We start from the raw sequence: 27,177 nt of genomic DNA, 5'->3' as shown, positions 1-27,177 counted from the left end.
GTGTAAAATGACATCATTGAACTGAAACAATGAACGCGGCTCGGAATTTAATCATTATAATTAGCTATGGCTAAAACTAAACACAGAACAAAATGCATAAATTAAATTTGAATTAAGAAAATATATGAAATATACATAAAATGCAGCCTATATAACTTTAAAAAGACACATATTGGACAACATATATGCCAATACCAATATATTTGTGATAGGTCAATATTGGCCAGTAATATTGGTTGGCCAATATATCTGTCTGGCCTTAATTTGAATACCTCATCATCACTTCAAGTTGTAATCAGCTACATCAGCAAGACACTTCAACCTGACTATATCTTGATTGTAAGATAACAAACTAAACAGTCTTACTTTGTGATAACTTCTCATCAATGCAGCATCATTGAGAACTGTGTGAATAAAGCACAAGAGAATGAATTGACTAATCCAGTGCAAAGTGTATTAGAAAGAGAAACCATTAGCAGTGATGGGTAGGGATGCTGGTGCTGCATAGAAATGCATGATACTTTAATTCTTTGGAAAATGTTTTTTTTAATACTAATACTTTTTAGGAGCCTTCATTTTCTCTTTCAAAAGATCTGCTAAGTCTTTCTGCATGTTGCAGTGTCATACTACAGTGTTACGGCCCTGTAGAAGAGTGTATGGTGTGTGTGTGTGTACTGTGTGGGTGGGTTCTCTGTGTGTTCTTTCTTTTGTTTGGTTCCCTCCACTTCAGTCTAGCCAATCTAGCCAATCTCCGGTCCTGGCTCCTCCCATTCCTCCGGTTCCAATTCGGGTTCCTGATTGGTGCGGCGTCGGTGGAGTTGCTCCAATCCCGGCCTCCAATTAGAGTGCATAATCTTTTTAAATGCTCTGCAGCCCGACACTCGGGGCGGCTGGATCATTGTGACCAGTCCGCCTCGCTTTACTGCTGCACTTTTGTTGAGATCGTGATTTGTTACCTGTTGGCCGAGATTAATAATACTGATACACACTATTAGTTTCACCTTTTGTATTAGCTCTAGGAGTAGGGGTGCTGCTCAGCTTTTGTATTCTTAATAGAGATTGTTAATAGAGATTTGGTAGGTTTCCTTTTTGTTTTGTTGTTAGCTCTGTTTTTAGAGTCCTCTTTTGGTTCTATTTCTTTGTTTATTTGAGCAGCATCACCCAGCCTTTGTTTGTTATTGTAAATCCTTGGTTAATAAATAATTTTGTTTAAACCTTTAACATCTGGTTTTATGTTACATTTCCTTTTAACGAGTTGGGTTGTAACATACAGCATTTCTGGAATGTAAGCCCATAGTCTGTATTGCTGGTGTTTCCACCCTTACTTGTAATTATCATTTTACAGACATTTAAACTAGCACTGTTGTCTTCTTCTTTGTGAAATGAAGCTATGCTTTGGATGTAAACACATGAGTTTGATGTCATTGTTTTGTAATGTACAAACTCATCCACTGATGAGTTTGGAGTAGGGATAGACCCATATGGTTTTTTTAAGGGCCGATACCAATACTGATTATTAGTAAATAAGGAAACCGATAACCGATATTTAGAACCGATATTCATGTGCAGTAAAAATTAAAATTTTGGTGTCAACATTTAGAATAACACACCTGGGATTAGACTGAATACAGTACACTGTGAAAATCTGTGATAATAATTACTAACATAGGTGAATATAGTGACTTAACTCTTGTTGACAAGGTTACTCTATGCAGCCCATGAGTGGATGGATGAACACAGACCTCGTCACACCAGACAAGTTTTTATGTGTGAATAATTTTGCACGTTTATAATATGTTTTAACCTGTATGTATCCAGTGGGTCTAATGAGTTTTGCTTCCAACGTGAACACATCTGAGCAGCATTGTTGTTGACAACATCACGTTAAAAATATTACATATACATATATATAACACAGTGAATCACAAGTTTCATGCGTGCCACCAAACTCTGTAAAGTGGTTGAAAAAAACTACAGAAACAGAGAGAGACGGCCGCATAAGAGCCAAAGGAGCGAGTTTTAAAATAAACTGCTTTTATCGGTTATCGGTGGAATCATAAAAATGCTGAATATCGGCCATGCTGATTTTTGGTCAATCCCTAGTTTGGAGGCATGTGATTCCGATGTACTGGTTATCAACTTGATTCCCATGCCTAAAATGAAAATAATGAATGAGTCTGCACTTTTGTGTTTTTTTGGTTTTCTTCATCTTAAAGTAATGAGACCACAACAATGTGATTGGTCAGTTGCAATGATGGTGCTGGTGTTACATTAAAAATAAACTCTAAGGAACACCTACATGATAATATGAGACATCAGGCCTGTTTAATGCAGCGGCACACAGTGTGGGTTGAAGAAGATTTGTCTGGTGTTAGATGGAATCCATTCACACTGAATATACAAGTTAGTTGAATGATTTATGTCCTTCTTTTTTTCATGAAGCACTTTGCCAATGTCTTCACATGATGTGATAATGCGGAAGAGTGAAACAAAATGTCACAGTGGTCATAGTGCTCTAGTGTAAAAGTCTTCAACTGCCACTAACAGCTGATTGTGCCATATTTACACAGGTCCACATGTTGTTTGATGATTCTAATGTGAGTGTGTAGTTAATAGTTTGCCTACTTGTTCCCCTGCTTCTCTCTTGGGACCTAAATAAATACTGTAAGAAACAACCATCATAACAAAATTCATCGTGTAATTTATATTGTCTGAGAAAATCTAAGAACAAGAAAAAAAAGCAGATTATTATTTTAGGAAAGTTACACTTTACACTACGCATATTGTGTGACAAGAAAATTATGTACTTTTCTTTTATACAAATTGCAGCTTTTATCCCAAATACAATCTTTCCACAAAGCTTTCAAAATGACAGAGTACGTCTAAACCTCCAATGGCAAACATGAATCAAGTAAATTGGCAGAATTTGCTGCTTTCAATTGTGCCCCCCCCCCCCCCCCCCCACACACACACACACACACACACTAATTAAAGCAGAAACAGAAAACAATGACATGGAGTCATTAGCAATAAATTGACTGACAAACTCAACAAAATGGTAATGATAGAATAAAACATCAAAAGTATACCTCTGAGGTTTAAAGCAGCTGAAACGCACAGATCAATTAAAAAAGGAAAAGAACCTTCATATGAAACAATGAGAGGAGGAGGCAAATAGACACACATTGATATACAAACACAATCCACTGTCTCCAATATGATGTTGACACCTTAATCTTTTCAAGAGTCTTACCTCTAAATATTCTTCTTCTTTTTGTCAGGAGTCTACACCTTTGGTCTCTTCACTGTTGACATCTTTGTCAACGCAGGCCAGGTTGTGACGGGGAACCTGGCACCGTATTTCCTGACAGTCTGTAAGCCAAACTACACAGCCCTGGGCTGCCAGCAGGCTCTGCGCTACATCAGCCACCAGGAGGCCTGCACAGGAAACCAGGATGACATCATGCGCGCCCGCAAAACCTTCCCATCCAAGGAGGCAGCGCTCAGTGTGTACGCTGCTCTCTATCTGGCTGTGAGTTACTCCCCTCTGTTCTTACTGTATATACTATATATTTCCTTCATATATAAGGATTAGGTTTGACTCTCAGGTTTGACATGAACGCAGAGCACGGACAGAAGGCTCCGTCTGTATCTGGATCCGTATTTAACGTTGATCATAAATGGGCCTTTAGTCAGATGATCAGACAGGTTGCAAAAAAGCTCCAGGTTGGTCTGAGTCATTTGGAGGATTGATGAAGGTGAATGGTTACATGATGTGTACGCAGCAGGCAGAGCATGAGCAGCAGCAGCTAGTGCTCCAGCTGTATGTCTACACAGGAAGCCACAGGTCAGCTTCACGTAGTAGTGCAGGTGAAACATAAGTCATGATGTGGCCTGTGCAGACAGTTGTGTTGATTCAAATAGGAGTAGAAGTTCTAGTCAGACAGAGAGACGACTGACAACCATTTGTGTGTAGACAAGCTGCTCAAACTTTACACACACACTTTCCTGCTTCTGTTTTGACATTGTGTACTAACTGTAACTGTGCTCACACAGTGTTCCTGCACACTGAGGGATCATTAGCAACACTTCAGATGTGGTCACTCTCAGTCTCATTAAAGTGGGTTAGATCATCTGGATAATCTGTTGGTTTGTTTCCGACCTGTCTGATCCTCTGACTGCTTGTGTGTGTATTTACCTGCCAAACTAGATAGATAGATAGATAGATAGATAGATAGACAGATAGATCGATCCTGAGTCCTGTCTATGTTAAGGTTTGGACAACAAAAAAATGTAGTTTTTTTTAACAGTTACAGAGATAGATACATTGTCTCGACCTGACATGATATTTGGTTGATATGAGCCCAGAGGAGCCCAGAGGATGAATCTGTCATCTCTGGACTCTTCCTCTACTGACATCACAATGTTGAGCTTTGTTTTTTCTGAGTGAAATATCTTGACAGTTTTTAGATGGATTGTCATGAAATGTAGTTCACACATTGACATTCCCCTCAGGATGAACTGTAGAAACGTCAGTGTTTTGTTACGTTTTCAAAAACGTAATCCATTATTACTTTTTCTTCTTTCACCACAAGAAAAGAAAATCCACCAGGAATTCACACCATTACTACTTTTTGGCAGGCAGACAGCTGACTACATGCTACGGTTCTATCACTGTGTGTATGTGTGCGTGTGTACGGCAGCTCAGATAGGACAGAATTCACTTCATGGAAATATTGCCATTATTTTGAATTTATGGGAGGAAATAAGAGCAAGAACATTCCAGTAACATGTAAGTTGAGCCTGTTGTAGCAGTGATGTAGATGTGTTTAAAAGCCTGGATGGAGTTTAGAACTTGTATGTGAGCTTATGTTTGAGAAGACACTTTAATACAATAAAGACTGTAAATGAGACATAGTGTGTGTCAGTCCTGCTATTAGTGTAAAGATTTATAGATGATGGGTCAGACTTGGCTGTGTGATGATGCTACAGTCATTATATTTAAAGGTCTGGACTAAAACTACATGAGGAATCACTAAAGTAACACTAAAGTACTATAACCAGTTACATTTCTCACAAGGCAATGCTGTATGTAACTAGTTACTGTTCTCAGAAGGTAATGCTTTATGTAACTGGTTACTTTTCTCAGAAGGTAATGCTGTATGTAACCAGTTACTGTTCTCAGAAGGTAATGCTGGAATGTAACTAGTTACTTTTCTCAGAAGGTAATGCTGGAATGTAACTAGTTACTTTTCTCAGAAGGTAATGCTGTATGTAACTAGTTACTGTTCTCAGAAGGTAATGCTGGAATGTAACTAGTTACTGTTCTCAGAAGGTAATGCTGTATGTAACTAGTTACTTTTTAATGACAGTAACTTTGTAATGTAATTAGCTACTTTTAAAAACAATGTTCCAACACTGATCATGGTCTATGCAGCTGCTGATTCTACATCAGATAACGACTGCAGAGCTGGAGTCATTCAATTTTTAGTCATAGTTTGCAGCAGAGGTGTGATTATACAGGAGTCTAACCAAGTTAGCATTTTGCAGTCCCAGGTTTCTCTCCCAAGTGTCTCTTTTTTGTAAATTGGCAGAATGTGAGTGATTTATTCATGCAAAAACTGATTCAGACCAGACTCCATCAATTTAAAATGTGCTGGTTGAGCTATTGTTGAGCTCCCTAGATAGAGCCACACTTATTCAGTCAGAGCGTTGTTTATCCCAGGATAGCTTTCAATACATTCAGTTCATATTTCACTTCGTTTTTAACAAGAGATGCAGTCAGAATCTGCTCAAATCAAAGTGAGAGTTGAAAGAATCTTGTGGGGTTGATGGTTAGCTGGATTTTCATGTGTTTTAGGATAGAAAACAAATCTTGATCTTGACCTAGAAAGTCCTGGAAGTGATTTCACACCTTGCTGAAGCTGTGATCACAAGGAGTTTGACGTTGAAGGTTATAACATTGATTCTGGACTGCTTCTGCTTACAGATATCCTCAAATTCTTTCAATTTATTTGCTTTTTCATTGCAGGATGGAACTATTTTGGTCAGTATGTTCTTTTATTTTGCGTCTGTATTCAAACTTAATCCATGCAAGCCTACATGCTTGTATTTTCGATAGGAGCCTCATTTGGCCAGCCAGCCAGGCAGTGAGATGAGAGTCTGTGGGAGGCTGATATGCAGGCAGGAAAACCTCCATTTCTTCACCGTTAGACACAGAAGAGAGGCATCAGATGAATCAGGTTAGCAGCAGGACTCAGTAGCCAGCATGTCACACAAATCAGCTGTGAAAAAACATTTATCAAGTTTTAGCTTTAATGAATAGATCTCTACATGGACATTTAAGGACCATTTTATATGTGATTCATCTCTAATTCAAACTCCATTTCAGTAAATTAAGATTGAACTTTTTTTTCTACCTTCATGATTAAGGTGACCGCTCACTGACCTTCAGACTAGCTGGTAGTAGCATGTATGCATCCTCTCCTGTGAATCACCTCGAGTTCAAGTGTTTATTATCAGAGCGCTGTGCAGGCACACATCGATCTTTAGTGTGTGTGACCTCGCATCTAATCTCTCTGATGTCTAATGAGATTATCGTATTTAATTTCTCGCTTGATTGTCTTATGTAACATGAAGCATGGAATCAGGGCTGAGTTATAGATCCTAGATAGTGTCAGAGATGCCTCCCAGATTTCCAAAATGACTGCACTTCTGAGGACCTTTGCTGAGCATTCAGCCCTGTTAGATATGCTGTTATAGGGGAGAACAGGGTTGGTAGTCACTTTTTACTTTCCTTTAAATTCCTCATAAACCATGTACTGAATAAATTCCATTTTAATGTGTAATAGAAGCTGGAAGTGTCAGGTAGGAATGGATGGTCTTAAGCCCAATTTCCACTGAGTCCGGCAGCGGCGTGTTACAGCTGCGCCGCGGTCACCGGAGCTGATAGGTAACACTATAATCAATGAGAGTATCTCCACCGGGAACGTTTCAGCAGCGTGTCAGCAATGTCTCAGCAGCGGCTCCCGCGCCGCAGCGCTATCAATAGGTAGCATTTCTATTTTTGACGGAGCTGTTTCCAACTCGTGACAAGCTCAACAGAGCAGATTGCACCAGACAGGAAGTCCGACACTGAATCGGCATAATAAAACTTCCGTTTTTCAAAATAAAACAACCCGTGCAGCCTCCCGATCGTATTTCAGCAACAAACATGAATAAAACAGACAGATAAAGACTCAATCTAGCTACGTAGCTACTGACACATAACATCAGCACAAACATCAAAGAAAATTACCAAATCAACCAAAATTGAGCAAGTTAACAAAACCGGGCCGTTTAGTTTAGTTAGGCACTCGTTCGGGTTTGATTGGGCTGCCGTAATTACTGTATTAACAGTGCAACTTCATTTTAAAAGGCAGCTTTCTCTACCAGAGCATGCTCCGGTCCGCTGTAATGCTCCCGGTGTGAGTTGACGCCGGGCAGAGGACGGAGCTAAACCGTAGCGCAGCCGTTCCGCGCCGCTGACGGACCCGGTGGAAATCCCCAGTTACTCTCCTCAAGCTGATTCTGTTCTAAAGATGTGGAAAGTCAAGTATGTCTTTTGCACTTGTGACATCCATCTCCATTGTGGAGTTGGTAGTCACACACTATGAGGTTGGTTGTTCCTGTGTTATTATAATGGAGACAATATTTATTTCAAAAATTACAATATTTAGTTTCATTGAAATAGTAATAAAAAGAAATAAAGAAATAATAATAACAATGATAATAATAATAATAATAATAATAATAATAATAGGTGTGATTTAGTGCCTTTCACACACCCAACATTGAATAAAAGAAACAAACAAATAAACAAACCTAACACATCTCCTGTATCAAGAGAACATGAACAGGAAAAAAAACATTCTTATAAGTTCATTTGTTGTCTTATATAACAATATAGTGCAGTTTAACCTCTCTGACTGCTCTGAGCTTCACATCTGGAGGAGTCTGGACCAAAATTCTTGCTCATTACTGTATCTAAGAAAGAAAGAACTATATATATCATACCATATGTAAAGTTTCTATGTAAAAATCTAAAGTTTGAATACAAACATTTACTAAGTTATATTACTTCTCCTTCTGAGCCTGAAGATGATAACTTCAGAAAAAGAAATCTCAGCACAGAAATTGTATTGTTTAACTTCTCCCACTTAATGTAGAATGACAACAAGTTACAGTGACAAGTCTCACAGGAAGACAGAGCTTTGAAAGTAGTTCCAAATAGGTCATGAGGAGGCCTGCCAGGCTCACACATATCCATTCATCATCATTCCCATTTACACACATTCACAAATAATTACACTGTGTTGCCTTCTCTTCTTTTGTATTGTATAGTTCAATCCCATTATTAACATGATCTGTATCTGGGTGCATTACCTGAATATAGACATCTAATCACAGGCTTCTTATTTCACTGAATAAAAGATATAAATGAAAAAAAGCTCAAAGCTGAAACACAAAGACTGTAATTAGATCTTAAAAACAAATCACATTAGAATCCCTACAAGAGCAATTAGCCTTAATCAGAGTTCTCCAAGCTCCGAAAAACAGCAGAACTTCAAACAACTTTTCAGCTGAAAATGATTAGTCATGAGTATAAAGTCATTTTAAAGCAGACTGGTTTGATGGATTCCTGTTAATACAGAGAGAATGCTACCATGTTTATAATGTTTCTATATATTATTATATTCCTGTAACATATGACTGCTCTCTCACCTTATAAAAAGAACATTTGAAAGTTTGAGCCCACAAAGAGCTGAGCAGCAGCAGTTTGCTAAATCATGTGATTCTTCCTTTAAGCCCAAACACAAAAATTAAACATTTCCATAAAGACTCTGATTCTTGTTGACGGTCTGATTGCTTTGATTTTCTGTGTCAGAGATCTTGCATCTGCCCAAGTGCCCATGAGCGATGAATGTACGTCTTTGGACCATCAGTGACTCTCTGCACGATAGGGAGAGCAGATTGCCTCTGTTATCTAGGTCATTTAGCAAATGCCATTGTGTGTGTGTGTGTGTACAGCTCCCCATTTAGGACATGCATGCAGTTTGCACACACAGACACTTTTACACACTGGGCAACTATACCCCCCCCCCCCACACACACACACACAAGCCTGCAGCATTGAGGAGATGATGATTACCCCTCTTCAAACTCTCATTGTCTCGGTCATTACAGCAATGCCAGGGCCAAACACAGCCATGCAGCATCCGCTGAACCCAAGGATTTAGTGAAATGAGGCTATAATTACCCTATTCAAATGGCAACAGTAATGTTGAGACTCCCAATGATTTATCTTCATGTTTTAGCATGAATCTATACTATGAGGTTAAGACATTTTTAGCTGTAACCAGCAGTGTGTATGAATCACTAGGTCCAACAAAAACTTACATGGAATTTGTATTTTTTGAACCTCGTATTAGAGCTTTATAGCATCATCATACACACCAGGGTTTAGTTTACCTTCATATTCTAAAGTAGTCATTTTGGAGTGAAAAGAAAAACAAACTGTCTCCTGTAAGTATGCACTGCTTTACCTCAGGGTTCACATTTGACCGACTGCTTATCTACACAGTTTAGTGTCTATTCACAGTGAAATAGAGCATTACCACAGAGTTCCATATGTTCAGCTTTGTTCTTAATTGAAGTGTTTTTTGCTAATTAACTTAAACTAGCGGTGGAATTGTTTAAAACCTGCATATTCTCCTGTGTGCTGCTGTGTTTGGTAGACTTGACTTGATTAAATTGTGAGTAAAATGAGTCTCTAGTTTTAAATTAAGACTCAATGTTCCATGCATTTGTTTTAATGAATGAACAAACCTGACTGCAGCTCTGTGCTCCTGTGTGCACATAGATAAGAACCTGATATCCATCTTCTCATCTCATTCTCAGAAAGACATCAAAAAGTTAATTAAAACATGCACTGATTCATCGTTTATTTTCCTGACATTTCCTAAATGTGGAAGGTGAATCATCTACTAAATCAAATAGATCTAAATCCTTGTGATTACACTTTTTCAAACGTGCCGTCTTCCCCCACAACATGTCTTCTTACCTCTTCTTAACAGTTGGAGGTTGCTGGTGTTAGCACCATGAATGTTCCTGTCAGTGCTCATTGTGCAGTATTGATTATGTGATGTGGCATTTATAGACTGAGTCTGAGTTGACTGTGACAGGACTGTGTTTATCCGTGGGAGTTCTATCCAGCTGAACTCCCAGCTTTGCTTTGCTTCTAGTCCTGGTACAGTGTGTGGGCCATATTGTACTATACTCTACTGTACTGTACTATACTATATGCCTTTATTAGAGTGTTGACAGTGCAGAGATAAAGAAAACAGTGGATTGAGATATTATTCAGGGGGTTTAGACTTTTAGTGGTCTGGACATCATCATGTCCATGTGGTCTATAACAGGAGATTTGGGAACAGTTGAGCTGTGTGCAGGTGCTCTTTTATTCTTTTGTGTATTGTTGGTAACCCAGCATCTCCTAAACAGTATGTGCTTGTGCCTACTAATATTTAAAGAGTGGATGTGTTAACCAGTACGCCACCAGTGAAGGGCTCAGCACACTGTCTCAGCACACTGTCATTACTTTCATCCCAGCTGTCATTATTGATACTTGTAAAGGTTTCTGTAGAGTTTCTGTTGTGCAGAATAAGTTATGTTCAGTTTGTTTTCAAATTCATCTACTGAATGAGGAGCACATCTCTGAGCTCAACTTTATTCTCAGTTAATGAAACTTATGGCGCTTTTTCACTATACAGTTCTAGCACTACTCGACTCGACTCATTTTTTTTTGCATATCCACTAGGGATAATACCTGGTACCTGGTACTTTTTTAGTACCTGCTCTGCTGAGATTCCAAGCGAGCCGAGCCGATACTAAATGTAACGTCAACAGACTGCTGGCCACTGATTGGTCAGAAGAGTTGTCGCTAGAAGAGTCATGAGCCGTCCCACACAAGAATCAAACCCGGCATTTTTAAATAATCAATTTTCTTGCTTTGTGTGACAGAAAGCCACATACAGCAGCAAGTACACCATCGCCTCCATGTCCTCCATTGTTTATGTGTTTGTGTCACTATTCTGCCCTCGTCAGCTCTATACAGCCAAACAGATTAACAATAATGGAGAAACTCTGGAAGTCTCGTTGAGGATTGTTTGGTCTTTTCCTCAGTTTTATTTTTTCTCATTAGTTTTTGTAAGACTGAAAGCAAACAGAAAATAAACATTACAAAATGTCTGTTGTCTTTTTACGACAATAAAATATAAAGTTACACACATTCTCTACACATTTACACAAACTGCAAATGTCAAATGAATCAACATCTTAAATGTCATCAAACTCAATGCTACATTCATTCATGTAAATCAAAAGGATCTACTGATCAATCTGAAGCACAGCGCCAATACTACATCGGCAGAACAAAGAGCATTCACCGCGAGTTCAACTTGTATGCATGCTGGGAAAAAAAGAACACGGATTCTACTTATATGGGCATGAGGCGGAGTCATGGACGGAAGTATGGGCGGGACTAACGGCGGAGCGGGGATCTCAACGACATTGGTCAATCACCCTGTCAATCACAACGTAGCCACTTAGCCTGCTTTATCGTCAAATATAAAATCAGGGAGGCCAAAATTTCACAAATGAACATCATGCTGCATTGAAGAAGGCTTTAAACTAGCGATTGAGACCATAAACACATTTTGAAAACGTTTACTGAGGTTAGAAATCAAGTGAGAAGTTGGTGAATTCTCCATTGACTTGTATAGAGCCGGAAGTCTTTTTGAACACAAAACGGTCGCCCCCTGGTGGCCTTTGGATAGAATGCAGCTCTAAATTACTTTCGCATTGGCTTCCTTTCAGAGGATAGGTACTCCCCGCCTGATTGAAGCAGACTTTCGTTGATTTCTGTGTTGTTGCCATAGACTGTAAAAAGAATGGACGTAGCACCCGTGACGTCACCCATTGGTTTGGGGGAGTGTGTTTTGTGCCTCTACTATGGGCATTAGGACTGCGCCATCTTGGATTTTAGTGGGTGTGTATTTTCCATATTTGGAGGAGAGGCGGTAACTCTACGGGTCAGCCGGGGTCAGCCGGCCGAGATCCCGCCCACTGAACTCGAATTAACCGCGCCGAACTGAGCTAGCCTGAGGCTAATCAGCTAGGCTAGGCTAACAAGCAGCTACTGGCAGCAGCTACACGGCAGTCCAGCCTCCAGACAGCGACCGACTCGACCGCAGGTAACGTTAAGTTCCTTATAAAACATATATAACGCTGCAGCTCTTGAAATAATGTTTTATTGAGATTATACTACATAAGAGATAAAGTTAAATAAGTCCGCTGGGGACCAAAACTCATCTTAACCCTCAGATCCTGTTAAAAATGACTAACGTCCTCCTGTTGTTTGCAAACACACACCATGATTAAGTTAAAATAGGTATTACAATATTTTTTTTTGTTGGAGCTGGAGCTTCTGGGACTGGTTCTCGTTTTACAGTTTTGTTTTTTTATGGCAAATTTTGATAACATTTTAAATCTGGTGAAAATCAGAGACAAAATCACTTCCAGTATCATCAGCCCGATGAAATCCCTCAGCTCGATCCCCCCCAGCGCGCCCCAGTTGCGGCTCCGGGGGCGTTGAGTCCCCTGGGGGCAGCGTGAGTAGCTTTAGCTACCCCGGGAGCCGCGATAAACAGAGAATTATAAGGTGCAGACAGGAGATCTTTTAGGAGCATGATGTACCTTGCTAAAGCCACCTCTCTGCAACCTATGAACATTATAGCATGTCAAATGCTAAATGAAAAATCTGATGGTCCATAAAATGTGGCAACAGGATCTGAGGGTTAAACGTTACTACTCTGTGAAATTACTATGTAGAATAATGTAAAGAAAGTTTGTTAAGCATTTTATACACTTAAATATTTTTTTAAAGAAGTGAGATACAGGGTTCTCACATGACAGGGATAGATAGATAGATAAATCGACTCAATAGTATATTTTATTGTTAAATTGTGCTCAACTTAAACAGCCTCAGCAATAAAATGCATCATATGCAGTGATTCAGTGATATCAATCCACAAACATTCTATAACAGTAAAACAGAGAGGGACTGTTTTTACTTTTATACTTAATTGCATTTTGCAGATAAAACTTAATGTTAACACTTTCACAAAAGTGAGGTTTTGAATGCAGGTCTTTGTAGTGTATAGTAGTAGTGTAGTGTCTTTGTAGTGGAGGATTTTCACAGTAGGCTACTTTTACTGAAGTAAGGCATTTCAATACTTTGTACACCACTGGTTACATGTTTGTCTTTCTTTATATTTAGAAAATAGAAAAGAAAGCTGCCCAGGCCCCAGACCAGGCCCCGGCCAGCCTCTGCTGGTTGCCCAGACCAGGCCCCGGCCAGCTTCCACACCCGGGCCACCCGCAGCAAGGACTACAGCCTCACATAGGGCGCTCCACCAACTGAGCCAAACATTGACCCTATTTTTTATTTTATTTTAAAAGCTTATTATTATTTATTATATATACTGATTGTTTTGTTTGTTCATTGTCTGTTCATTTAAAGAGTACCTCATGTTCAAATAAATTATTTTCATAATTGCACTCCTTTTGTCTTCTACACTTATTGAAAATGTTAAATGTCGTAGTCAGTTAAATGGAATATCAACTTAAACACAAATATTAACCATTAAAGCTCAAGTTTTTAGTCAAGTTTCACTAAAAAATGTAAAAATTCTCACGACAGTGTCTCTGTTTTCTGACCTTTCCAGGGTGTCCATGGAACCTTAGGAAGTCTTTACCAGTACATTTTTTTATTTTTTCAAATGTGCTAAATCATATGTCTATGTCTTACCTTTACTAACGGTAGAACTCTAATATGTAGATAATTATCTACTTACATGAGAAATCTCTCCACATGATTAACTGATTTTAATAAGGTTTAAGATGCATGTTATACAACTAGTTTTAAGAAAGTCAGAAAAAAATTTTCTGAGTGTATGTGGCAGGCAGACGCTGAGTTCACACACAATACAGATTTTATTGAAAGCACAGGGGAGGATTGGGGCTGGAGAGCAGGGTCCAGTTCTGTCTCCTCATGCTGACGACCCACTTGTCCAGTCTGTCCGGATCACCTAGAGGGAAACTTTAAAATGACACATATAGATGCTCAGCAACTTATAGATCAGAGGTCACAAACCTTTATGATACTAAAAGCTATTTGAGGATATGGAGTAATAAAAAGGGCTTTGCTTGATAAAAAGTTCCTAAATAACAAAGTTACACAGTTCACTTTTAATAATAATACCAACAATAAATATAATAAGAAATATATGTTGTATTTATTTATGGGTGGCCTGATCTTGATTTTGAACATGATTAACGATTTCTGAAATCAGTATTAGTATAGGCTATTAATTTATTCATTTAAGTTACTCTTGACACTCTATATAAGTATTATTAAATGAAAGATAATAGTAATATTAAATTAAAGATAATACAGAACATTATGTATATTCTATATTATTCTATATTATATCCCGCATTAAACGGACTGAGAGCACAAAACACACCACAACAGCAGCTAACATTAGCTGCTCTGGTCATCTGTCTGTATCAGCAGAGACCATGAGTCGGTAATAAAGTCATTATACAGTGCCAAAATCCAGGTAACATATATTTTATACAGTCTATGGGTACTACGGTTTACTCACCGAAAAAACTGCAACACAGAATCCTTTGTCGGTCGGTTAGTACAATCAACAGCACAACACGCCATATTGCCAGAAAAAACTACCCGAAAATAGGCAAACAAACACGGACACCGCAGCGCCTGTCTGCTGGATGTCGCCGCGGACCTCTGGGTGTAGCCTAGCCTAGCCTAGCCCAGCCCAGCTGATGCTTTAGCATAGAGCTAACTGCTGGCAACTGTCTGTGAACTAGTGTTGTGTCGTTCGCAAACGTGTCGTTCGAACGAACGAATCTTTTGAGTGAACGAAGTGAACTGAATCACTTCATGAACTGATTCGTTCCTTTCTCAGTTCAGTTCAGTTGAGCTCAGCCGTGAGCATGGCTGCCGGTCGGGAGTGGAACTGCCACGACTCACTCACTCGTTCACTGCGAACGAATCACTCAGTGAACGACAACACTGACACAGCGCCACTTTCAGCACAGTACGTGAACGAGATTCATGTCCTCAGCATGTCGTTCAATGATTCGTTCGCGAACGTGATTCGCCGTCATTCAGTTCATGATTCAGCCCACTTTCAGCACAGTACGTGAACGAGATTCACGTCCTCAGCATGTCGTTCAATGAATCGTTCGCGAACGAATCACGTTCGCGAACTGCTGAAAGTGGCGCTGTGTCAGTCACTCACTGACTCAGGGCACTGAGGGCTGAGGAGTTGATTCACGTTCAGTATGTACTGCTAACATTAGCGCTGTGTTGCTAACATCAGTGTAGCATCATGTTATGTTATTTTACTGTGCACAGAGGACACTTTCACTGTGTAATATTTTTAGTGCATGTATAAGCAGCGCTGCGTCTACCGTGAATGATTGTATAATATAGTCCTTGAACGCACCGTCCCTCAGTAAGTGAACATGAACCTCAGGGCTGAATCATGAACTGAATGACGGATTATTTGGCTGTTTATCAGTTCAGGGAGTTGGAGAGCACTGAACGATTCGGTGAACGAATCTTTTGAACGAATCATTTTAATGAACGGATTCTAAAGATTCAGTACAGTAAAAAGAACTGCCGTTCCCATCACTACTGTGAACCTGTGACTCAGCGTAACCACGCCCTAATTTATGCCAGAATTTTAAGCCTAAATGACACTTAAACGGTTGTGATACAAAAAAATTCACCCCCCCCCAGAGTGTTCACTGAGGTGGAAACTATCGGTAAAGACCAAAAACGTCAAAGGCACCAGGCTTTAAATATGTTTTTTTAAGCTGTAAAGTCGGCTATTTTAACAGGTCATGGGGGGAACTGCAGCTTTTTGAACGTGGAAGTGGTCCTCACTCGGAGAACCCACAACTCCCCCCTTGGTTGTTGCTTGAATTGGTCCGTCCCTCAAACGGGTCCGTTTCGCGGAGCCGTGCTATGATGACCCCGCCCACGTTGAGTAGGTACCTTTTGTAATGGAAAAGGTCTGTCCTGGAACCGTGTCGAGCCGAGTAGTGCTAGAACTGTATAGTGGAAAAGCGCCAATACAGTACATACCAGCGGGACTGGTGACATCACAACTAGTTTGGAGCCAATCGTGGGTTCAGTATGCAGCATACACAGCTGTGATGTAGCAACTTGAAGCCTCCAGTGGGCAAACAGTGAAAATGGACTTTCCAGTGAGTGAGGAGACTTCCTGCATCCAAAAAACAAAACTTTTGAAATGAAAAAAATATGTAATGCATGCTGGATAGAACTATTTGTGGAAAAAACAATTATTATTCGAAGCAGAGTATTTTTATGTTGGAAAATATAATATGGGGTTTGGTCCATGGGGTTCTCTTTTAAAGCATTTATTTGTGTGTCTCACTATGGGATATGCAGTTTGGGAGATTCTGTATTAATATAGTCTCACTTATAATAGAGAGCTAGCTTGAAGATGTAAACATTGATTCAGAAAGCAGGCAAGCTGACAAGAGCCAGTACTCCTTAATATTGACTATACTGAATTAAAAATAAAAGCACTATTCTTAGCATTAATATAGTTATTGTTATTCATGAATCATGATGCATATTTATATGGAGTCTATCTGAATAGCTCATTTGATAGCTCAATTTCCTGTTAAATCCCTCTCAATGTCAGGTAATGAGCATGTTAACAATACAATATCATTATACCACACTATTGGACCTGGTTCCATTTTAAAGAATCAGTTAATATATAATAAAGTTAATAACTTTTAGGAGGTCTATGTCATAAAGTAAGCAAGTAGAGCCTAGCACAGTGAAATATAAACATCCCTTTAAATCAGCTTTTAAGCATATAGATTGACACAGCAGCCTTTTGTGGCTCCTCAGTATAATATGTGTGTGTGTGTGTGTGTGTGTGTGTGTGTGTGTGTGTGTGTGTGTGTGTGTGTGTGTGTGTGAGCAGTGCCTCAGTCATACCAGAGGACACCATTTGAACTTGGCAAGACAGAGAGATTGATGCCTGAAACAGCGTGGAGCAGAGGACGAGCTGCTCAGGCTTGTCTCCTCAGGTTGAATTGTTCATGTCACACTCTCCATTTAGCTGACAAGCCTCTGATATAGTGAGCATGCCAACAGCTGCTAATGTCTGACATTAAATGGGAAATATAGGTTGGAGCATGCACCTAGCTATGAAACGCTCACAAATGCTATAAGACAAATCAAGTTGACCTGAAGAGACTCAGGTCAAATGAGGTCTCACAGAGGAAATACAGCTTGTGTGTGTGTGTGTCTGTGTGTGTGTGTTACAAAGGTCAAGTATCAGGCTGTTCTTAGTATAAATTTGATATTATGTGACAGCTCTTAAGGCCACCTTGACCTGGTGAAGGACAGACATATAGTGTATACACACACACACACACACACACACACACACACACACACACACTGTGTACCACAGTGTGACCAGTCCAACCTGATAACAGCTGTGAAAGGGAACATGACTACAGAGCAGTGACAAGCACTGATATATTAAGGTGCAGACACTGATTAATATTAGCTTTGTACTTAAAATCTGTATAAAGTAAGAATAAATATGTGTTCAGAGTTTGACATACCACAGAAAAGTGTGTTGTTAACCAAATTTGAATGATTAAAAAAACTGCCAAATATGAAATTAGGCTTCAAAGTTGTGTAAAAATCAGTCTCTTTCTCTGCTCCCAAGCGCTGTGGGCGTGGCCGCCAAGTTCGCTGAACCCCGCCCCCTACCAAGTGTCACCTGTTTATCAAAGTCACCACCTCTACCAGAAACATGGACGCCAGAACCTCTCTATGGCGCTGATGGACACTTCGCCTGAGAGCATTCTGCCACTAACTCAGGGGCTAGCTCGGCAGCTAACTCGCAGCAAACTGGCTAACTGTAGACTGTAGTAGTAGTAGTGTGTGCTGAATGTATTTATACCTCTACAGCAGCAGGGGTAGGTTTATTTTCAGACCCCTCCACTAAATCCTGAACACAGAAATCTTGAAACACAGTTTGTGAAGCCTAGCTCCACAATTCAAATCTAAATGGTTGAAATGCTTTTTACACCTTTTTTAGAAATACATTTATGACCTATTTAATGTGTTTAGAAGAACATGTCTGAATTCACTTTACATGGTCTTTAAGGCAAATTAACACATTGCTAATATGAATATTCATAATTAATCATTATAATAAACCCATCATAACTACTGACCAAAAACCCTACAGAGCTACAAAGACCTCACATTATGTTCATTTATATCATAATGAAAGGCAGAAAAAGTGAAACTTCCTTTAGTTTAGTCTCAACATAATGCTGACACTGCTGATGACATCATCAATTCGCTGAATGAAAACAAAGGAACAGAAGAGTAATGACAACAGTGATATCAGTAATGGTGATATGTGAAGTATAGTGATGTGGACACAGATGCTGATGGAACTACAGCGCTACGTCAAGCTACTGAAAAATAACATTATGATAACGTTATGATGTTCACTTCCTCTGGACCTCAGTGAATTTGAATTGAATGCCCTTACCGTAGAGTTAAATAGCCTGTGTGGGTTTATCTTGTGTCTGTGTATGGCTAACTGCAAAGTCACTGTATCCACCATATACTGCATATTCTAACTCACTAGCAAGTCTAGAAGAAAATAAACTGAAATGATAAACCATGTGAAATGTGCTTGATATTTATCAGCTGATAGTGTTTCCAGTGTTTTTAGAGTCATACTGAATAATAGAAGATAACCGATGCTGCAAACAAATGTCCTGATATTAGGCGTGTTATGTTTGTGCACACATAATTGAAATTGGTTAAATGAGCCACTTGATGAAATAAACCACTCATTTATTATCTTATGCAGAGTTTCTCCTCATATTTCTGTCAGAAGCTGGAGGTGAATATCATTTTGTCTGGAGTCTGATGACTCTCTGTGGTGAACTGAAAGTTTATAGAAAACATCCCATAAAGTGTGACGAATTCCATAATATCAGTATCTCATATAGCTGGTGCAGGATAACCCACACAGCTCATTATTTTTAATCAGCTCAACCTTTTTAGTCTCATGCTGCTCTCTTTGCAAACAGTACTGTTAGGGTTAGGGTTAGGGTTTTTTTCAGTTTTTTTCAGATAATCTAATGGGGTTTTGTTTTTGTTGCAATGCGGAGTTAAGTTGAAGTGCCAAATGATACTATCATACCTCCATGTATTTATCAATTCACAGCTGTCTGAATTGATGCTCAGCTGAATAAAGTAGTGCAGTTCTGCTTCATCCAGCTGAAACATCAGGTCCTTCCTCTAATTTACACATCTAGAAAATGTCATCCATGCTTTTCTATCCTCCAGGCTCGACTACTGCAACACATTTTATTCTAAGTCTAAGCAGGCAAGACATCCAGTTTGCAACTCATAGAAAGTGCTGCTGCCACCTTTTAACTCGTTCTACAAGAGGAGCTATCACATCAAGGGTGTGAACATTGCTGTGGCTTTAAAGGAAGCTCACTTTTTTGTTTTTTTGTGCTTTTTACTGACGGGGTTTTCTGATTTTGTAGTTATAGTGAGTTAAGTTTATGATATTGTGCCATCATGCTTTAATTGTGATGGCAAGAATAATAATGCATAGCAGAATCTGAGTAGGAGTGATGAATCATGCATGAATCATACATCAATAGAATAGAATAGAATAGAGACTTTGTCATTGCACTGGTAAAACAATACAGTGAAACATAGTTCAGCAGCATTCCATACAGCAGCATCCTAATTGTCTTAAAATAATGAATAATGTCTTAAAATCACTAAGTGTCTCAAAACATGGTTTGCATTCTACATATTGCATTTCCTAAGAGCTTGGAGCTTCAGAAGGCAGTCTGCTTTAACACGTGATCCATGATGTAAAAGATAGAGAAATTTAAAAGTATGAAAAAAAAAAAATAGCATATTGTCAATATTGGAGAGACACCCTAAAAGTTCACAAACATTGTGTTGAGGAGAGCTCCTGTCTTATTATGAAGAGCCAAGCTGTCCTGATTCCTCTATAGTTCAACCCTGATCACTTCACACCAACTGTTCCTGCCTTTCACTGTTTGCTGTGACTGCAAGAATTGATTTTAAGATTTTACTTCTGGTATTTAAAGTGTAAAGTCTGTCAACTACTCACTCTATATGAGCTGATGACTGCTTAATATTCTTTAGCAGAGTTCTACTTATGATTCCCAAATCTTGCTTGGTAAATAACAGCTGAGGAACCAAATGAGTATCTGAAATGTCAAAATCTTATTTTTATCTTATGGCTTTTTCTGAACTGATCACAGTTTGTGCATTTTGGAAAACTATTCTAAACTAAGTTTTTATGATTTGGATTTTAGTTCATTTTTCATTCATTCATTACTAATTGTTTTTACTGTAAAGTACTTTGTTACATTGTCCTTGATGATGTTAGGTCAGATCATTTGGTGGATAATAGATGAAATACATTGTTACTGAACATTCAATTTGCCAGGTAGATCACAGAATGTTCTCTTTGCTTTGAAAGGAAACATAATTGAGGCAGCACACATTCCTGCTAAATGTATTTGCCGTTGTAATTTAGTTGTATAGAAACATAATGTCCTGGATAATGTGTGGGCAATGAGGAAGACCTATTTCTTTCTACCATTTTTCTTCTTCTTCAATTAAAATGAAGAAGAGCAGACAATGGCCAGGCTGAGTTCTGCTTATAAAATGTTCTCCATGCTCCATTTTACACAGCAGTTGTAAAAACATCATATTTTTAAAGGCCTGAGTACTGAAAAGAGATGAAGAATAAATGAATTGCAGAGAGAGAAATGGAAACATTTGATCTGGCCTTGGAGGGGAATGCGTACTCTAATGAAAAATACAATTAGTCCCTCAGAGGCTGTCTGCTGCTTCAACACAACAGATTAGTGATCAGAGCCAAACATAGCCATGTTTCCTCTGCTCTATATTTGTCGCCCCCCCCCCCCATCTCCTCCAAGGTTGATATCATGGCACTAAAATGAGGCCAGATTGGATATTAACATGCATGTATCACATGGCTGTTATTCAAGAAATGCCTCCATGTGTACGCTCATTCAACCACAGTTGAATGCTCTTATGAACCATAATCCTGTCTGTTATTACATTTCAGATATCCACTATGACATTCTTCCTAGGACAAATGATGTCATGTTTGCCATTCATGTGTATTGGTTTTTCATCTTCAGATACACACAATTATGTATTTGATATGTGAAACACAATTCTTACTGAGAAAATCTACAGTCTTATTCTCACTAGTCATAGTTTTCATATCAGATATCCAAAATGAAGCTATTCCAGATTTCCATAATGTCATTTTGAATATCCAGAAATACAATTTGACCAGTAAAATTGTCTTTTTGGATAGATGCAACTGTAATTTTACTATGAAAAATGCAATTATGGACATGTGTGAGTACAGTTTAGACCTGCTATGTGTAAAGTGTCTTGAGATAACTTTTTATACATACAGATTGATTGATTGATTGATTGATTGATTGATATTGCAATAGAGTCATTTTTTACCTGTCCAAAATGCAGGTCTAGATATATGAAGCGCAGCCTCTATATAACACATTATCTGCCGCCAAACTAGTTCATTTCACCAATATTTAGTTATGATACGTTAGTGCTGTTCCCCTCCGAGCCCGTGGTGGCATGTGAGGCCAGGAGATACGCGTCTGAATGTGTCAATAAACGTCTGTATCACAACACTGGAGGATTTCTGCTCAATGATAAACCGGGCTGTGGTAGAGAGGTTCGGAAATGACATCATCCAGATCAGAGGTTAGTAGGTCAACCTACAGACCCCGATGTTGGCTCGGAGGGGAATAGCACTAACGTATCATAACTAAATATTGGTGAAATGAACTAGTTTTGCGGCAGATAATGCGTTATATACAGTAGAGGCTGCGCTTCGGTGCCCCGTGTACTCTCATTATACAAATATATGCGGCGCTCCACTGGAGCTGGTTTCGTCCGAACGACTCCAAATGACACCAAAGTTGTCTGGGTGAGTAAATGATCGTATTTTATGCTAGAAATAAGGTCCAGGTTGTAAAAAACGGTAATTATCCTTTAAAACAGCAACTTTGTACTTTCTTATGGATTTAAAGATACCTTAAATTGAATTTATTTTCTATAGATATCTTGAAATAAAATTTCTATTAGACCAAATACCATTGCAGCTATCGCTAACTGCCATAATGTAAAATATAATTGTTGATATCTCTGGAGGATATTTTATGTTTTATGCCATTCTGACTGATAACATCATCATTTTGACTGAGAGAAACACTGTTATTGCTATCTAAAATATTTTTTATGTCTAAATGGCATCCTATCTACTGTAAAAGAGAAAGCTACAAAACATTTGCAGTTATCTGAAATAACATTGTAACTCTTCATCATTGTAATTGTAGATATCGGAAATTGCATAATTTCTAGTCATAATATGAATTGTGAATTTCTGGAATGGAATATGATGACTAGTAAGATTAGGATTGTAGATATCAGAAGAGGCAGTTTTTCTAATGTAATTGTGGATATCTGACGTTGAAAGGCCGATATGCACGAATTGCAAAAGTGACGTCATTGGTCCTGGAAATAATGATGTCGTGGATATCAGAAATGACAGTTGTGGATAGGAAGAATTTCACTGTGAAATGTTGTGACTTGGAAAAAATGAATAACAGATATCTGCAATATATATCAAGTCAAAATGTTGAACAAATTGCCATATGCTCTTGCAACAAGGCGTCCTGCCGGTGTAAAAGGGATTAAATTGTAGTTATGTGGAACATGTTGCTCTTTTGTCATGCTGACTATGACTCTGCTTATTTACATGAAAATAACTGACACTGAAAATATTTGTATGCAGTGATTATGTGGTGCATCTAACCTCCACCTGCGGAGCTACAGGCTGTTTTAGTGGCATTTCAGCTGTGAGAGCCACTGCTCACACTACCAGAAGCTCCTCTCCACCTTTCATAAATGCCACGATTGTTCAAAGATCTAAAAAGGTTGTAACATGAGTGACTCCCTGGTTTCATTGTGTGGAAAAAAACCCCAAAAAACTCAAAGACACTCCAGCAAGTTTGTAGCGAGCTATGTATCACAGACAGTTCAATTCTTTGAAACTGGAGTTTATTGGACCTTCTGATAAGTAATTAAAAATACATTACCCTTTTTATACCATACCCATACATACATATACCCATACTAACCCTTTTTAAACTTTTTTATGCATGGAAATAATACATAATGAAAATTGACAGATTTACAGATAAATGAGCTTCTATACCTGTTGTATCTAATTTGATTGACACATTTTCAACATGAATTTAGCATAAAATAAGCTACTAAATATTGAGTCATTCAACATTGCATTGGTTTATCTGTGTACTACATGTATCTGATTGTATACTGCAGGTTTTTAAGGGGAACAAATATGATCACACTGATGATTTAGAGGTTTCTAAAACTCATGTATCAAATATGATTCACCTGGAATTACAGGCTTAAATTGCCATAGTTTTATGTCTAACAAAGGTCAAGTTGAACAGCTGCTCACTGTAGTTTAGCCAGTGTTGACTCCAACACGAGGAAATATTGCTTTTTTGTTGTTGGACTATTTTCAGGCAGAGGTGGATTACATTTGCTGTTTTAGAGAGTGTGTGGGACTGAGTCAGAACCAATTACTATGCATGTGTTCATTAGTATGCACCACTGTAGTTAATTATTGTATTTTAATTGTTTTTGGACAACAATGGGGAACAGAAGAATAAGATATCAGGTGTCTTGTGTGTCTTAATCCATGGTTACTCTCTGCACATGAGATTTGTTCATAGAAAAAAGATACACAGAAATGTTATTTTAGGATTTAGATTTGAAGAGGTTGAGCTCCATTTTGTTATGTCCCTTGAACATTTATCATTACATAATTCTACCATATTAACAAACACATTCACATCAGCATTGATATAGATGTCTTCTGACTTTTAGTGGTAGCAATGTCTTCAGTTCCAAAAGATTAAGAAATGGATGAAACGTCACATAACAAGTCTCCATCATGAAACTGTGTATTGTAGAACAAAGATGATGGACTGTTAGTCCAAACAAAACAGAAATACTTTTGACAGTCGTACAATTTGGCTGACTGACTGTGGGTGATGAAAATGAGCAACTTGTTTCAGTAATGTAACAATAAATAATGTAGTGGTGATGTGATTGCACAGTGCGTTTTGTGGTTTTCTGTAACTTTCTGTGCAGATTAGTGAGCAGGCCCTATGATGATGTTTTATTTACAGCAGTTCATCTGAACCCCAGATGGTCATGAGAGGAGGAGAAAGAGAGAGGAGGAGGATGCAAGCTTTATCTCTCTGCTTCACTCCCTCTCTCTCTCTTCATTAGTAGCTACATGAAACCAGATGTGGACTTCTTCTCTAACCTAAAATCCTCTCCCCTTCTTTGTGTTCTCTAAATTTCTTAATTTTTACTCTATCCCCTGATAACCCTCTACCCTCCTCTTCTCTTTCTCTTTAGTTTACTTTAATTTGACATAATGAGAAAAATACTAACTAACTAACTACTGTGTAAGTGTAAGTTCAAGACTTATTTCCATTCAGGTCTAAGATGCAGTGTACCATGTGACATGATGACATCATATCCCCAACATACAAATACATACAACACAACAGTGCTGGGTAAACTATTGCTTACTACACAATGTAATCACTTTACCAATCACTCAAAGTATGTGTAAAGTCAATTCATTGATTTACTTCTAAACATATTATACATGTTGGAAAATGGTTACAGAAAACATGTGAAAAGGCTGATAACTATGCAGTACTGAATTGTGTAGATAGAGCCTTAAACTGTTTCTCACCCTCTCATTTTTCCTGATTTTCTGAGCCTGCAAAAAAGGGCTATGCCGTGATGTAGTGGCTTACCCTTGGTCCCTCCCCTGCTATAAGACAGAGTCCGCTGTCCTCAGTGGTTAACCTGCCTAGTGGCCAGTTATTGTTACTACATCTAACACTACGACTAAAGTCTAGTTAGCCAGTTAGCCCAGTTAGCCACCGAGCTAGCTGCTAAGCTAGCGGCAGACAGCTCTCAGACGTCCCTGTTTCTGGTAGAGGTGGTGACTTTGATTGACAAGTGACACTTGGTAGGGGGCGGGGCTTCAGCGAACTCGGCGGGAATGCCCACAGCATTTGGTAGCAGAGAAAGAGACTGAGTTTTACACAACTTTGACGCCTAATTTCATATATTTGGTGATTTTTTGAATCATTCAAATTTGGCAGGATGGTTAATAACACACTTTTCTGTGGTATGTCAAACTCAGAACACATATTTATTCTTACTTTACTTTAACAGCAAAAGTGGTTATTTAACTCATTACTTCACTTTGGTTATTCAGCCGTCAGCTCTGTCAGTGGAACCTTTGACGTGTGACTGACAGCTGGCGGTCTCATAATTACCACGTCCACCCACAATACAATCTGCAGCCTACCTCTATTAAAAACTGATCAAAAAACAACTCCAAAAAACATTATTTCTCATGATTGAAGGACAAGTTTTCAAACGATAGCATTAACTTAACCTGTTGTACTGTTGAGCTATCAAAGACAATTTTGTGTTTTTGTGTTGATAAATATTAAAGGTATCATTCATAGAAAACCTTAATATGATAACAGTGAGGAAAATACCGTGTGGGGCCACTCAGTACCCACATAGCCTACATTTAACCCATGTGGGGCCCACGTGGACATGCTGGCTGGGTTCTTGTCCTAAATACTGTGTCTAGCCTCCAAAACAATTGGTAAAGTTTGGGGAAAGAAAAAGTGAACAGTTGACAATGATCTTCCCTGATCCTGACCAGCTGCTTGAATTGAGCCATAAAAAGGTCAAAGGTGCAGGTAAATTCATAGCTAAGAGCATAGATTTGTACAAATGACAGTAGGAAAATCATTATGTGCATACCCAGTCTCCTGGTCATGCAGATTCACTTAGTATAACATCAGAAGGATCCTAATCCAAGCACTGGTCATTTTACAACTGGACTACTGCAACTCGTTCCTGGTCAGACTCCCAGTATGCACTGTCACACCTCTGCAGGGGATTTAGAATGTAGCGGCACATCTGGTGTTCAACAAACCTGAACAAGCTCATGTCACACTTCAGTTCATCTCCCTCCACTGGCTCCCAGTGACGTCTGGCATCAAGTTCAAAGCTTTGATGCTTGCCTTCAGGGCAACAAATGAAATGGCACCTCCAAAGTTGATTCATTTATCATGTCCAATGCCCCCCCCCCCCTCCACCACTGCAGTCTGTAAATGAACAATGTCTTTTAATAGCATCCCTGCCTGGAACAAAATCACTATCCACTCTCTTCTTTTTTATGGTTGTGTGATTGTGGAATGAGCAACCCAGCTCCATAAGTCCCCTGAGGAACACCTCAAAACTAAAGCACCTTCAGCACTTTAATTGTTACACTTCGTTCTTTCTATATTTGTTCTGTGCTTGTTTACATCCTGTTTCCTTTCAGGCTCACTGTCCTCTGATGTTTGATCATATTGCTTTGCTTTTAAGTCACTTTGGACAAGAGCTTTTGCCAAATGACTAAATGTAATATAATGTAATGTTACTAATAAAACGAATGATGGCTGAATTCCATTTAGCTCCGTCAGTTTCATGGTCCTGTGTGCTGACTCACTGGAACACTTGAATAGAGCAGAGTAATCATTAATGTTGTTAGAAACACTACTCTGCAGTATTAGTGTTGTGGTGCTTTAAAAGGCTGAGATAGTTGGAAAACAGGAAAAGGACTCTTTTGGATGCATTAGGGTGATGGTGGGTGCCATCCTGTGCTGTAAAATGACTCACATCCATCTCCTCAGTCTTAACTTCTAAGT

At 38.8% G+C, this 27,177-nt stretch overlaps 1 protein-coding gene across 1 annotated transcript in view; it reads left to right on the top strand.

The window, feature by feature from the left end:
- Nucleotides 1-27,177, top strand: part of plppr5b (phospholipid phosphatase related 5b) — a 148,483-nt gene that overhangs the window by 93,893 nt on the left and 27,413 nt on the right. Inside the window, exon 3 of the mRNA XM_053342479.1 lies at nucleotides 3,282-3,532. Coding sequence (XP_053198454.1) covers nucleotides 3,282-3,532 — 251 coding nt within the window. The remainder of the gene's footprint in view (nucleotides 1-3,281; nucleotides 3,533-27,177) is intronic.

The sequence above is a fragment of the Scomber japonicus genome, chromosome 21 (genome assembly GCF_027409825.1).
Source record: "Scomber japonicus isolate fScoJap1 chromosome 21, fScoJap1.pri, whole genome shotgun sequence".
Taxonomy (NCBI): Eukaryota; Metazoa; Chordata; class Actinopteri; order Scombriformes; family Scombridae; genus Scomber; species Scomber japonicus.
Note: the sequence above shows the minus strand (reverse complement) of the source record. Positions and strands in the feature narration are given on the sequence as shown.